This window comes from Rhodnius prolixus, unplaced genomic scaffold, assembly GCF_049639745.1.
Source record: "Rhodnius prolixus isolate KJV_2025 unplaced genomic scaffold, Rpr scaffold_4, whole genome shotgun sequence".
Lineage (NCBI taxonomy): Eukaryota > Metazoa > Arthropoda > Insecta > Hemiptera > Reduviidae > Rhodnius > Rhodnius prolixus.
Genome location: NW_027411614.1, coordinates 7,233,239 through 7,249,510, shown reverse-complemented (window position 1 = coordinate 7,249,510; position 16,272 = coordinate 7,233,239). Strand labels below are relative to the sequence as shown.

The 16,272-nt window shown below is 33.5% G+C and overlaps 1 protein-coding gene across 1 annotated transcript in view; it reads left to right on the top strand.

The window, feature by feature from the left end:
* The window catches only part of Wnt10 (Wnt oncogene analog 10), a 56,670-nt gene that overhangs the window by 27,038 nt on the left and 13,360 nt on the right, over nt 1-16,272 (top strand). The window contains exon 2 of the mRNA XM_074132015.1: nt 2,996-3,228. Coding sequence (XP_073988116.1) covers nt 2,996-3,228 — 233 coding nt within the window. The remainder of the gene's footprint in view (nt 1-2,995; nt 3,229-16,272) is intronic.

Genomic DNA, 16,272 nt, shown 5'->3' with positions numbered 1-16,272 from the left:
ATATATTCTTATTTAATGGGCTTGAAGTCCCAGCGCAATAACTATTTCATCATTTCTTTCTGCCTCCCATGTAAACTGGTAGCTAAGAAGGTTAATTATAAAGGCGAGAAGTTCCATAAGTTCATTTAGTTGAGGCGGAAAAAGGATGGAAAACAAAATAGAATGAAAAAAGGGAAGAATGGAACAGTTGGCTGCTGATTGCTGTACAATATCTTCTATTTTTTTGTAGCCACAGTACGCTGGGTAGGTTATATGGTTACCTACCTCAATATGATACATTCCAGATGAAATCTCTAATATTGCAATCTTCTCTTCTTTATCATGATGGCATTGCTTTGTCGCATGTCACTTTAAAGAAGGTGTTGCACTAATTACCCACCTGATAGATATTAAACAGCTCTGATTATGATAGACATCACTTTTAAAGTCACATTCTGAAGACTCCATTAAAAATTTAAAACGGGAACCGTAAAGCAGTTGCTTAGGATTTCATTGTAACATCTCTTTTTAGGTGCTAACCATTCCTCCAGATCAAACTAGTCTTCTTGAGACTTGCTAGAGAAAGTAAACCAGCCTTTTGTTCAGAAACTTTTGGGTCTCTGCGCGTATTCAAACTCAATAGCTTAAACAACATTTAATAATGGACCCACCAAGCATTTGCACTACTTCCTTAGGGGTCTGTAAAGATAATTGATGTTTAGTAGTGGTAACATGATATTTTATATTAAAACCCAATAAAAAGAAATACGAATACAATACAAAACAATTCAATAATAATGAATTAAGACGTGAAACTACTTGGGTTTAGCGTACCCACAAATTCTTGTTCATCATTTCACACACACCTCATATAATCATTATTAACCTACATTCTATGACACACACTTAAAACTTAAAGTATGTCTCTCATCTTAAGGGTTATTATGGGTTTTACTTAATACAACGTCACTCCTTGATCAAACTACAATCTACAGCAGCTCACTCAATACATGGAGACCCCACCAAGAGCCCAATCGTGTAAGATTAGGTTAGATTCTTGTAGACTGTTGTGGCGTCCTCTAAGAGCATCCCAATTCTTCCTGTTTAATTAGACTTAGCAGTCTGGTGAGCGGCTCTTAGCCTGACTTTAAAGGAGTGGATTTTTCTTCGCCAAACTGCCGAACTCTGAGCAATACTAGCCTTTCGTACTAGCACCTCTTCCTTCTAATCAGAACCGGTTCTTTTAATCTATGCCACTATATTTCATTTATCTAATATAACATCAACAGCACCTTGCTTTCTTTGAAATCGGTCAGTGATTAACAGGTAAAGTGTGGATGACTGTATTCAGAGAAAATGGATTTTTTAGGACCAACAGTCTTTGATCATTCCCTATTTCTTGACTTTATTATCTAATTAATTTTCCCAGCCCTAGTTTGTCTCCACGGGCTCCCTAACCTAATATAACTTACAATATAGCTCCACATTACACAAGATTTAAAATATGGGCGCTTCATTAAGATGAAATTCCCCATTTAGCCAGCCATTAAGCACCTAGTTACATACTACACCAATTTTATTTTAAAAGGCCTAGTTTGTTACCTAGAATAAGAATGAGCGACACTAGATCTTCTAAGAGTCGTAAAGGATTTGACTTTCTTTTTCTTTTATCAATTCCTTTCCGCACATCAGTAGCAACAATAAAAGATAAATAAATAAGCAGCGTATTCTTTAAAAATAAAAGGTAATAATTCTGCTGTTAGAGATCTCTCACATGAACCTTACTATCCAAGAACGAGAAGGTTATACCAGGCTAATTATAAGAAGGTATCTCTTTTTCTTTCTCCTTGTCACTCTCTCTCTTTCTTACATAAGAAAAATAATTTGTGGTAGAAAATGCCTTCAACATCAATGTGTCGACTAAAAACGCTTTGAGTAAATATATATATATGTCAAAGTGAATTATATACAGTCAACTGCCAGTAGCTTTAGCTGGAAAGATCAGGTACTCAACGTTGCTGGCGTAGTGGTGAGAACGTTTCTCGATTGGCGAGAAAGTTAAGTTCGGTTTCTGAGCTTGAAGTTGTAGTGAGGAAAAAAAAACTGGCTAAAATTTTTCTTCATTCTCTCCAACTTTAAACAAAGACTCTGGATGTACAGAAACAGACGGACAAAGATGGTCAAAGAAATCATTCTACTTGCAGTCAATTAAATAAGACTTATAACATTCAAGTTATTATAAGTGAGTTGGTGGAGAAGGAGACAGACATACTGATATCCTCCTGGATGGGGGTTTAAACAAAAACCATATCGTATGTCACTCCGTCAATCAGTTTACCACCATACTTCGCTTCCATCTCTACTTCCATCATCATCAGCAGCAACTCAAACAGCATCTCTTTCTTTTTCTTCCTCTCAATACATACTCGTATCTTTCATACTAGTTCAGCCTTTCCTACATCCTGATGGTCTATTTCATTTCCATTACAATGAAAGAAAGAATTTTCTTTCACTGAAATAAATAACCAAAATTCATCCTATTTATCTTATTATATTTGATCTGTTTTCGTCAGTAAAATATGTTTAAAATAAAAGTTTACGAAGCTTGAAGAGCTTCAAAATGTGTCAACCATTCTTCTTAAAACTGTGGTTAAATGAGTGAGTGCAAAGATGATGAGCTACAGTTTGCCTCTTGGTAAAGAGAGGTCAAGTTAAAGACGTGGAAAACCAAATTTTGGGGTCGGAAATATCAAGGTGCTAATACGAATTCCGTACTAAAATTACATTGTGTATACTTAGAAGGGGAGGACAAAAAATCAGGTTATTCAGTACCAAATTTAGATACTTTTAATCAGAGTAACTAAGTCATTAATTTTAGTCACACGTGAATTTGTCATTTGATTTAACTCTACTGTAATATTTAATCGTGACTACATGGTGGCTTGTTATTGTGTGAATTTAAAATAAAAAAGTTAATCATATTAGATTATTAATTTAATATACTTTCTATTTACAGAGTATGTGACACCCTATCGGTAAAAGGACCGGCAGTGTGCAGAACAGTGGCCGGATTGAATAAACCCCAACAGGAAATCTGTAGAAAACATCCAGAGCTGACCTTAGCCGCTTTACAAGGCCTAGCACAAGCTGTTAAAGAATGCCAATTCCAATTCAGATGGCACAGGTGGAATTGTTCTTCGTTGTCCACTAAAAACAACAACCCGCACACCAGTCTAATATTAAGCAGAGGTAAATTGTCTATTAATTATTTTTATGTTTATTATTTAGATTAATAATTTCTGCCCAATTTTTGCTCAATAGTTTGCCCAAAATTAGAAACCTTCGAAAACCAAAAGGGAAGTAACCAGAGCTAACAATACAAACAATGTTTTTATTGATACCTCTAATTGATATTCACAAATTGATTCTTAAGAGGTTCGTAGAAACCCTAAACTAATTCTGATCCTTTTCTAATTATTTTGCTGCTCCTTAAAACCCTGAAGCAACCTCATTCCGCTTCTGTGTTTCTGAAGCTGCAAGATCCTGCTAAATTAAATTCCACGCCACAGTTTCCTCATATTTAAACCTTCTAGTTTCCCAGCTTACTGCACAACATTAGTGCTGGCAATCCTTCTAGAGAGTTGAAGGACTGGTGGCCAAGTGATCTTCTCAATGAATTAAATGCTAGTTTACAAAAGTGAAATGTTCTTCTTTAGGAGTTTCACCATTCTCTCCTCCTGCTATGTATCATCTTGTATCAGCTTCACTTGTTGCAGAAATCCGCTTGTGAAAATAAGTAAAAAATGTTTTGATTGCATCTAATATGTAAGCAGCGACGTAATAATGTATTTTAGGATGAACGTATCTATTAGGACGAATGTACTTATTAGGATGAGTGTATGAGTGCGTATATAAATTTTGTATAAATATGTGATTTTAAAATTTAGGCTAGATTTCTATGGGGTGCGAGGAATATCGAGTACTCCACCCCAGCATTAGTTAGTTAGGTTTAAAGGAAAGACGAGTTTGGGCAACCAATAGGTTATTTTCGACAAGATTAGATGTTTTAGTAAATCAAGTAAAATAGTAAAGTGTCTACGAGTACAGACAACACTGCAGCTTGATATGAATTTAGGGAACTACGCGAGATATTCTTAATCAAGTATTCATTCGAAAACTTATCACTTATCTCTCTAGCTGTACCCAAGAATGAAGAATCGGTTTTCAGATTAAGCAGCCCCCATCTCGATCACATCAGTAATATTGACAATAATTAGCTTTTCTCGTAGCATCTTCAAATTGCCGTCAAATCGTCAAAACTCCTGATATTATTGTACATAAAATTAAGCCAACTGACTTAGATTTATCAATCCATTTTTTGTGTCCCGCTTTCTTAATAGATTCTTTTCATTCAGCAAAGGGATAGATGGTTCTGGAGTCTACCAATCATTATTTTCAAGACAAGGATATAATCTCAAGGATGCTTTGTTCCTCTAAGTGGAAATTTCACTCTTTTCCTGACTTCCTCCAAAAGTAGAAAAAACTTTGATTTTTTTTTAATAAAAAAATAATGCAAACATTTGAAATCATTTAAAAAAAAAGAAAAGAAAAAAGACTACTTATTAATTTACTTGTAAGTTAACCTTCAACTGAGAAAACATCCATCTTCGAGACTTGTGAGACTAAAGGGAGACTAAAGTGTTATAGTCATTTTACCGGAATTGACTTTGTCCTCAACGTGACTAGAGAAGACCAGTTTCTTGTCCAAAGTTAAGCCGAAATATTTGATGTGGTTAGACCACCGGGAACAGAGTATTGTACTGTCTAATTTGTCTGATGAGGAAGAGCGTATGTTTAGTAAAGAGTATGGCGTCAGTTTTCTCATGGTTTATTTTGATTTTTCCATTTAGCGCAGTATTTAGTCAGATTGTCTGTAGCTAAAGTGAGTCTATTAGTAATAATGTCGACTCTCCATGACTTCATGTACAAAGTCACGTCATCAGCGTACACAGCAAGATTGGTATGAGGAGATTTAGGGCGAGGATTTATGCATGTGATGAACAGGATTAGACCTAGGTTAGAAACCGAGGAACGCCTGCTGCTAGTGGATAGGAGCATGGAGGCAGAATTTAGGTAGGATTACGTAATTCGAATTTAGAGAATCACCGCTTCAGAGAGAGAATTATTAATCTTTTTTTTAAACAATTTACAAAAATTAAAACTGCGCTCTATTGTTTTTACTTAAATTACTGTTGGTAAAAGACGCCCTCTAACTCCTTACAGCAGGACAGACCCTCGTATTTTCCGGTATAGTTCAGGTGCAAAGGATCTTCGATGTTGTGCACCTTTCAAAACAAAAAAAAATAATAATGTATTTCAATTTTACGCAATTTTTTCGAAAAGCACCTTGAAACTTGCCCCACTTATTAATTAAAAAGAATTTACATCTTTCATTTATTATAATTGTCTTTAAGGTAAGAAATAAGTTATGAGTGTTATCCGTTGCCACCTTAGTTTTTTGTCCAAGTTAGCGAAGGTTTTTTTAAATGTTGGTTTGTTATTGGGTATCAGCTTGTAGTTGGTGTAAGAAAAAGATGACGTAGATGAAGAAAAGAAGATGAAGGTGACATCTAGTCATCGAGAGAACGTTTTCAAACAGAAAAAAGAAAATAAAAAAAAGATCAAATAAAGAAAAAGTTTCTTGTACATTTATACGTACATAGAACGTTTTGGCCCGAAGACACGCAGTAATGCAGAAAAGGGGCCTCCTCCAGCGGAACGGCTTACAGTGTTGGTGACGAAACGGAAAGTGTATAGTGTAAAGCAAAAAGGGGTATTTCCTTTTTTTTTAAAAAAAAAAAAGAAACACGGCATACTCAAGTAACTGACAGAAAAACATGTGTTTAAAAGGTTGTTTTATCTTATGTGAAATCTAGCGGGGCGGAGACGGGACGGGCGTTGTTCCGTAACCACAGCCACAGAGAAAGAAACTGCGGACGAGCGAAGAATGACAAGTAGTTGCCGCCGTGCAGGCGTGTAGTACGCTTCTAGGTGTGCGAGGCCCCTATATATGTACAAGTAGATATGTATAGAAGATGAGGAGACGTTGGGGCACCCTTTTAAACACGCGTCTCCTCACGAGGAACAAATTAATTATTTTTTTCTTTTAATATTACTCTTTATCGCCCCCTCACCCACTCATCCTTCCACCAGTTGCAGTTGCATCACCAGGTAATTACTCCATTTGAATACAATTTAACGTGCATCCAAGATCGCCTTTTGAATACAAAACATTTCTGAATTCTTTCTCAGTAACTCCATGTTTTGTTTAATTTTCTTTCTTTCTTTTTCCATCCTTTACGGAAAATGTTCTTCTTAGACCTTTTGTAAAGTTGACATTAGGAAAAAAATGGCAATATTTTTCCACCTTTCTTGGTTAAAACAAGCTATTGGTCTTTAAGAAGTTTTTTGGAAATAAATAGCAAGACATATCTTTGAGGTTCTTTATTAAGGAACATCATTAAACTCGGGTTTTTCAAAGTTCTTCCGGACAAAAAGACATGTTTTAATTATACCTTTACATAATTTATGTTCCTTATTACATCATTTGTCCTAATATATTTAAGTACCACTAATACTACATAGGTTTTTTTACATGCAATAGAATGAAATGGCATAAACCGCGGAAACCTGAAAAGAATCACCTTGCGGAAAGTTTGCACTTCCTGTCCAAAATTGTTCTTCAAACTAGAAATTTTGGGAACTCATTCAATCCGCAGTTAATTTAAAAAGAAAAAAAAGTAAGACGCTATTTATTAGTTTTCAGTGAAATCTAATTTCATTCTCCTAAAACTGCCCTCAAATGCATTTTTCTGTTGTCAAGCTTAGTTCAACATATCCTTAAGTGTTCGTGAACAAGTATTACATTGAAATCAACGACCTTTTTTTTAGTAAAAATTATGTTGCATGAAAATTTTTACGTAAATTGCGGTAAGAAAATGTAAATTTTTTAGTTTGTGAATTGTAATACTAAGTATTACTGTAGATATTTGTTTACTAAATTTAATTAAAACTGTCCGGTAGGACAGTTGTATAAGGGTTGATCATCAAAAACTGCAGGAAAAAGCGTAACGTTGAAAAACACCCAACTTTGACAATTTTTTTCTCTTTTTCTATAAAAGATAAAATTCCCAAATTTTCGTTAAATTATAGGACAAACCCTCCTTTATAACTGAAATTTTTTTGCAACAACATAGATCTAATAGATTTCGAGAAAAAAGTTGCCGAAAATGAGCAAAAACGGCTTTTTCAAAAATTGTTGTTGTTCTTCTTCTTCTTGTTGTTGTTGTTGTTGTTGTTGTTGTTGTTGTTGTTGTTACCTTTTTTGTAAACCGCGTACCGCCTAAACGCGTGAACCGATTTTCATGAATGAGGTGTCATTCGATTCGGAATTTTTTGTAGATGTGCCTTTTGGGGGTCTCGACGCTGTACATCGAATGGGAGAGGAGTTAGCCCCCTTTATGTAAGGCCTCCTCCAAAATTATTATTTCTAATTTCTCTGTAAATCTTGGCCCGATTTTGATAAAATTTGGTAGGATGATAGGGTTAGGGCTCCCCTACGTAACATTAAAGCGGCGATCAGCTCTTACACTTGTTAAGGGGAAGTATAGCAATCTTTCAAATTATCGAGACGTGAACCGATTTTCTTGAATAAAGTGTCATTCGAATCAAAATTTTGTACAGATTTGTACTTTAAAAGTCTCGACGCCATGCCTCATAAGGAGGGGAGTTTGCCCTACCCAAATAAGGCCCTTTCTAAAACTATTATTACCAATATTTCTATAAAGCTTAGTCCGATTTTGATAAAATTTAGCACGAAGAAGTGATTAAAGCTCCTCTACGTGGCTGTGAAGTGCCATCATGCTCTTACGCCTACCAACAGGAAGTACTGCAATCGTTAAAATTATCAATGTGTGAACCGATTTACATCAATGAATTGTCGTTCGATTCAAAATCTTTGCCTTTTAGGGAGAAGTCCAGTAATCGCAGTTTATTTTTCTTGCTCCTCTTAAAAGGAAGTACTGAAATCGCAGTTTAATTTTGCTATTTACGTACAAATACCTTCCTATTTTATTCAAAACGCTTTCTCAAAAAAATTGTTATTGAGGATGGTTTGGGGACCGCAATTATAATCGTTCTTTAAAAAGATCTCTACAGTAGTTACGGTTCCGACTTAACGCCTTATCAGGTTATAATGATAGAATTGCTTATACCAAATTTTAAAAAAATCTGTAAAGCAGATATGTAACTTTGCAAAATAGACAAAAAGGAAAATCTATCCAAAAGGTACAAAAATCTCCTTAACAAAAACTTACAGTTTAAAATGTTAAGTATAAGGGTTGATTAAACGCCAAAAGGTACACAAATCAGCAAGTACCCATCATTTCATTTATACTTCATTGATATGATTTAAGTAATTTTACTGCATTAACTTTTCCTTCACATTTTTAGAATTTATTAGATGTCACAGACCCTTATGCTGGCCAGTTCATTCATAATATTTTTTTGTTATAATTATGATAAAATGAGTTCTGAATTATTCTGAGTAGTCACATATACATGCATGTTAAAGTAGAAAAAGACAAAGTCAGAGTCAGCCACTGTTTAAATTTGAATCACGAAGGATTTAAAACAATATTTCAGTCTTGAATTCGTCTTACCGAAATATTCGTGAGCACAAATAACACACAGTTAATAACAAGTAGATTATTCAACAATAATTATTCATTTCTCAATTGTAATTTAATTTAGTCCCCCTAATTTTACTTATAGTAAAATACTGGAATAATTAGCTGTCCTAAAAATATGCATATCTTATTTACTTTATATTACATATATACAACATTGTGGGAAGAACATCTAGATTGAGAATGTAATTGAAGAAAACTATATTATTTGCGATAATTATTACCTATTATTATAAACGTTTGACTACTTCATAAAATAACAATTACTTTAATCGAAGAATGAACTTAAACCCACGATTTTTATTTAAAAATAAAAATAAATAAAATGAAATCATTAATGTATGTTGGTGTAAACTTTTTTTTAAAAAAGTTTTTGAAATCTTTAGCCTAATTTTTTTTTTCTTTTTAACCTGTAATTAATAGTTTGATTATTATAGATAAATAGATATTACTATTTTGTAGATGAAAATGGCCAGCATAAGGGTCTGTGACATCTAATAAATTCTAAAAATGTGAAGGAAAAGTTAATGCAGTAAAATTACTTAAATCATATCAATGAAGTATAAATGAAATGATGGGTACTTGCTGATTTGTGTACCTTTTGGCGTTTAATCAACCCTTATACTTAACATTTTAAACTGTAAGTTTTTGTTAAGGAGTTACTGTAGATATTTGTTTACTAAATTTAATTAAAACTGTCCGGTAGGACAGTTGTATAAGGGTTGATCATCAAAAACTGCAGGAAAAAGCGTAACGTTGAAAAACACCCAACTTTGACAATTTTTTTCTCTTTTTCTATAAAAGATAAAATTCCCAAATTTTCGTTAAATTATAGGACAAACCCTCCTTTATAACTGAAATTTTTTTGCAACAACATAGATCTAATAGATTTCGAGAAAAAAGTTGCCGAAAATGAGCAAAAACGGCTTTTTCAAAAATTGTTGTTGTTCTTCTTCTTCTTGTTGTTGTTGTTGTTGTTGTTGTTGTTGTTGTTGTTGTTACCTTTTTTGTAAACCGCGTACCGCCTAAACGCGTGAACCGATTTTCATGAATGAGGTGTCATTCGATTCGGAATTTTTTGTAGATGTGCCTTTTGGGGGTCTCGACGCTGTACATCGAATGGGAGAGGAGTTAGCCCCCTTTATGTAAGGCCTCCTCCAAAATTATTATTTCTAATTTCTCTGTAAATCTTGGCCCGATTTTGATAAAATTTGGTAGGATGATAGGGTTAGGGCTCCCCTACGTAACATTAAAGCGGCGATCAGCTCTTACACTTGTTAAGGGGAAGTATAGCAATCTTTCAAATTATCGAGACGTGAACCGATTTTCTTGAATAAAGTGTCATTCGAATCAAAATTTTGTACAGATTTGTACTTTAAAAGTCTCGACGCCATGCCTCATAAGGAGGGGAGTTTGCCCTACCCAAATAAGGCCCTTTCTAAAACTATTATTACCAATATTTCTATAAAGCTTAGTCCGATTTTGATAAAATTTAGCACGAAGAAGTGATTAAAGCTCCTCTACGTGGCTGTGAAGTGCCATCATGCTCTTACGCCTACCAACAGGAAGTACTGCAATCGTTAAAATTATCAATGAGTGAACCGATTTACATCAATGAATTGTCGTTCGATTCAAAATCTTTGCCTTTTAGGGAGAAGTCCAGTAATCGCAGTTTATTTTTCTTGCTCCTCTTAAAAGGAAGTACTGAAATCGCAGTTTAATTTTGCTATTTACGTACAAATACCTTCCTATTTTATTCAAAACGCTTTCTCAAAAAAATTGTTATTGAGGATGGTTTGGGGACCGCAATTATAATCGTTCTTTAAAAAGATCTCTACAGTAGTTACGGTTCCGACTTAACGCCTTATCAGGTTATAATGATAGAATTGCTTATACCAAATTTTAAAAAAATCTGTAAAGCAGATATGTAACTTTGCAAAATAGACAAAAAGAAAAATCTATCCAAAAGGTACAAAAATCTCCTTAACAAAAACTTACAGTTTAAAATGTTAAGTATAAGGGTTGATTAAACGCCAAAAGGTACACAAATCAGCAAGTACCCATCATTTCATTTATACTTCATTGATATGATTTAAGTAATTTTACTGCATTAACTTTTCCTTCACATTTTTAGAATTTATTAGATGTCACAGACCCTTATGCTGGCCAGTTCATTCATAATATTTTTTTGTTATAATTATGATAAAATGAGTTCTGAATTATTCTGAGTAGTCACATATACATGCATGTTAAAGTAGAAAAAGACAAAGTCAGAGTCAGCCACTGTTTAAATTTGAATCACGAAGGATTTAAAACAATATTTCAGTCTTGAATTCGTCTTACCGAAATATTCGTGAGCACAAATAACACACAGTTAATAACAAGTAGATTATTCAACAATAATTATTCATTTCTCAATTGTAATTTAATTTAGTCCCCCTAATTTTACTTATAGTAAAATACTGGAATAATTAGCTGTCCTAAAAATATGCAAATCTTATTTATTTTATATTACATATATACAACATTGTGGGAAGAACATCTAGATTGAGAATGTAATTGAAGAAAACTATATTATTTGCGATAAAGCCAGATAATTATTACCTATTATTATAAACGTTTGACTACTTCATAAAATAACAATTACTTTAATCGAAGAATGAACTTAAACCCACGATTTTTATTTAAAAATAAAAATAAATAAAATGAAATCATTAATGTATGTTGGTGTAAACTTTTTTTTAAAAAAGTTTTTGAAATCTTTAGCCTAATTTTTTTTTTCTTTTTAACCTGTAATTAATAGTTTGATTATTATAGATAAATAGATATTACAATCTACAGTCTAGAACAAATATTTTGTAGATGAAAATGGCCCCAGCATAAGGGTCTGTGACATCTAATAAATTCTAAAAATGTGAAGGAAAAGTTAATGCAGTAAAATTACTTAAATCATATCAATGAAGTATAAATGAAATGATGGGTACTTGCTGATTTGTGTACCTTTTGGCGTTTAATCAACCCTTATACTTAACATTTTAAACTGTAAGTTTTTGTTAAGGTAACAATAAGTGTGCGTACGAGGAGGTGGTAGACGAGTTAACTCCGGCTGGAGTCCAGTCAGGGCCCAGAAGATTGCTAAGCAATACCAAGGTTGTTGTGAACATAAAATCGTCTTGTATAAGTGGAAGGTTCTTCTTTTACAATATATATATAACCTCCTCAGGGCGGCCGTTAATCCAAAATAATGTATCTTAATCTCTTTTGGCGTGCGACTTGCCACCGTCATATGATTTGTTACCTTACCTGGCTGCTATAGCAACAACTACAACAAGAGCAATCTCACTCTCTTTCCAATATACTTGACATGTTATATTTAACACGTGTTGTAGTAATGTGGCCTAAGACTGGGACCAGCTGAACAAGGGAGGTGTGTAATATAAGATAAAGAAGGATTGTGTAGAGGTGTTGTAAAGTGTCAAAGAGAAGCTCGGCCAATATACTTTAAACTAAACTTGTTTAGTACTGTTTAGAAGGACGTCTTGGAACCAATCGTACAGTACGACGAAGATTCTGTAAAAAAAGGCTTATCTTTTAGAGTGTTCCTTCTCTAGGTACCATCACTTTCTGTAAAAATCTTCAATCATAAGTTTATTTTGGGGATCAGGCCTGGGGACAATATGTTGCTTCATTTAGTTGTAAAAACTAGAAAATATCTTTAATCTCATCCTTAACTCGCAAAAGGGCGTTTTAATTTTAATTTATGCGTCATGGTCGCATGATTTATTATAGCACTGTGATCGATTTCCCGTCCAAGACCTTGGATTTTATTTAATGGTTTGTATGGGAAATTCTGAGTAAAGTATGTTTGTTAGACGCCTCCGTTTTTCCACATCTAATTTGGTAGCGGAACATGAAGCCCTCCTGTAAAAAATCTTACTTTTAATTTGACATTTCACCGTATTTACTAAATTTGAGGTAACATGTGAACGAAAAATAATTTTTAGAAATTGATTTTTTAAGTCCTTTTTTGTAGTCTTCACAAGCTTTACCCAGTTTCTTCTGAGGAAATATCTCTTGGCTAAATTCAATTAGCAGGCGATCCTATTTCTTCTCCAATCGTAACTGCCCCAGAATAGTTTTAACTCTTCTTCCTCTGTGCCAGGTTTGTCGTCTTTCAATTCTTTCTTCTTGTTGTAGAGACTAAGTTGTCTACAGCCAATAAAAATGGTTAAGGATTTATTTTTTGCTACCTGGAAACCGTTAATATTCTTACAGATACTTTCAAGGCCAACTAAATTTTAACTGATCCCCTGAATTAACTAGGAGAAAGGACTTGGAATAGCAGTAAAATCTCTTCTATTTAAGATAAATATATTTAACTAAGTGCCTAATGAGTCATGCTAGTTACGACAGCACATATTTGTCAAATAAGAGGTGGAATATTTGTGTGTAGACAATAAAACTGTAATGCCCTTCCTCTAGTTCAAACTACTTTATTTACTTTTTTAAGTAAATATATACTTGTTAAATTAAATAAAAAAAATGAAGCTAGAGAAATCAATAAAGAATACTTAAGTTGGAAAACAGGATATTCTCTTAAGGTATAAAGGAAAGCATCCTTTTTAGCCCTACCTTTTTTAAAGTACACATTACACATACATATCTCACTAATATAATTACAAAATGGTACATAGTTAATATCTTATACAGCTCTTTAGGAGCGGCTTCTCTGTGTAGGCTTTGACAAACTTAAAGATCGTCTAACTCTACCAATAAAAAATACATAACTCATTCGGAAAACATAGTATCTTGTACATGTCTCTCCAGATACTAAGGGTAATGGTAACTACCAAGTGGATCATCTAATCAAAGTTCCTTCCTCTATCTTTCCAAAGGCAGCACTCTCGGCGATATTCCCTTGCATAGTTTTTTCCAAGTTTAAAATTTGTACTATATTTAAATTAATTTTATTAATGTAAATCCTCTTTGGTTACAAGCGCGAAGTCACCTCCAACAGTATCCCTTAAAATCAAACTTATATACTTAAGTATAAAAATGATTTTATCCATCATAGCAGAACGTATGTATGTTCATTGTATCCCGGACCGGTTTTGGACTTACAACCATCAACAGAGAAATAGATTGATTAGATTGATGAAGCAATTTCAACTTCAAGCAAGTGTAGAGCGGGACGGAAACATAAATGATGACGAAATCTCTGCAATAAACTGATTAATCTAAATCTAATGATGGATAGAAAGACCAAAACCGGACATAGATACCATAAACATGCGTACTTCGATGGATTAAATCAAAGACATTAGCCAGTCCAGTACTGCCAACCTAACCACATTTTCAATAAAAATATGTAATAAATTATAAGTATTGAAAGTCTGGAATACCAATTATAGTGAATGTCTTTATCTAGCAGTAAAATATTAAAAATTTACAGCGAAGTCTGTTCAGTTTCTATCAACCCCTTTAGCACAAACTTGGTGGACGTTTCAAGCTTCTATCTACCAAATGAGTTGAAGTAAATGGAGGCTATGTAACTGTACTTTAATATAAAGCTCCATAATAAAATATTAAATAAAACTCCAATTTAAGATTGGGAATCGAACCCAATATTAGTACTTCTTAGCTAGAAGTCCTCGCCTAATTCAAAACCATACATTCATTTTTTATTTACAGAATTCATATCACATGGGAAATTAAAAATAATAAGAAGGAATAGAACATTAAAAAATCTTTGTCAAGAATTTGAATTTATAAAATGGACTATAATAAACTGTTTAATATGAACAGTAACACCTGAGCGTGGACAGTTGTCACAAATCAAATTGTGACAAATTTAAATCTTAAAAATATTGAAAAGTAAATTATTTTGCACAATAATTCTTTAAATTTATAATACATTACTTAGAATGTGATAAATGAGAAACAATGAGCTGTAGATCACGAAGTTCTGTGGGTGATATTGATATAGACTGCACACAGTTCTCCTGACTGGAATATTAAAATGAGAGAATCTTAGACAAAGATCTACATATGAGTTAACAAAATTTATGTTCCCTTTGTCCTACCTTCTCCACTGCCCTTTGTATTTTTGAAGTGGGAACACACATTGTTAAAATTGTAAAAGTGAAGCATAATAGTTCGACAGAAATTGAATCGAATGATTCATATCCGTAAATAATTAACTGTTCATGTATTGAAATCTGAGGAGATCTGTCTGTGTTCAATAGAATGCACCAATCTATCTTGGAAGACCACCGGGCGGTGTGCATTTATTACATTTGGAGCTCCTACGTACTCCATAATTCCTAATATTTTAGTTACTTATTTTTTCTCATTTTTTTATTGTTTCCATTTTAACTTTGTCTTTGTACGCTGTCTTTATATCCTCTCGTACGATACTACTGATTGGAAATTATTGCAACCTTGTCAAATTTTTTGAAAATGAGTTTTGAGTGGAAGAAAACACATGATTTGAGGTCCTTGGAGGCCCAAAAATAATGGTTTGGAGTGTGTAAGTTATCACAAATAATATGTTTTTAAGTAAGTAAAGCAATACCTATTTTTGTTGTGGCAGACTTTACTTTCAACTGCCATTCTGTTGTCATGGATAAAGGCTGAGAAATACGTAACACTAAGTTCATATCGTCACATTAAATAAAATCCAAAGCCCCGGACAGGAATCGAAACCATTACCATAATACAACATCATAACTTTGCGGACTGCCTCCTCTAAAATTCAGCTATTGATTAATCTAAAAAAGTTTTTCGTAAAACTGATTAAAATTGTTTAATTGATTTTTTTTATTAAAATTTGACTGCTAGCGCCTCACAATGTTCTCTCGTTACAGAAAACACTGTTTAATATCGGAAAGTGAGCTGTAACAAGCTTCTAGCTAGAGAAAATCTAAGTGCCAACAACTGAATTAGAAATCCTGTACTCTAACCACTAATCTAATCCCTTGCCTAGCTGCACTTACTCTGAACACTTTTTGAACTCACTCTGAACTTTTTGTTAATCAGGAAGTCAGACTTTACCTTGGTTATTACCAGTGGAAGTTCCAGAACATCAGTTTAGTGATGGCTAACCTCTAAGGTTAGCGAAAGACGGAAAGTGGAACTCTCCCCGTGCGATTGTCCCTTCTTCTGCGCCTGGTTCTAGCTATCCAAAAGGAGTAGCAGTCATTCTTCTTCATCATCAATAAATCGTACAGCTTCTAGCCTTTCAGTCGTTGCGGTATTCTTTGTTTAATTTTATTCAATGAATCTAAAAATTGTTATGACATTATTTGAAGATTTATTAACCCTATTATGTTATTATAAGAAGGGTTTAAACACGATCTTTATTCCGGTAATACAATAAGATTTTTTGAGATCTGAACGGAGGTTATACAGAAAGGAAGTTCCATATGATAACCTTATGATATTTTGTGTGTATGAGTGTGTAGATGCTATGGTGACTAGATCGTCTATATCTATATATGGTTAATAGTGATTGATATGCAAATTAATAGAAGGGGGAAATGTGCTG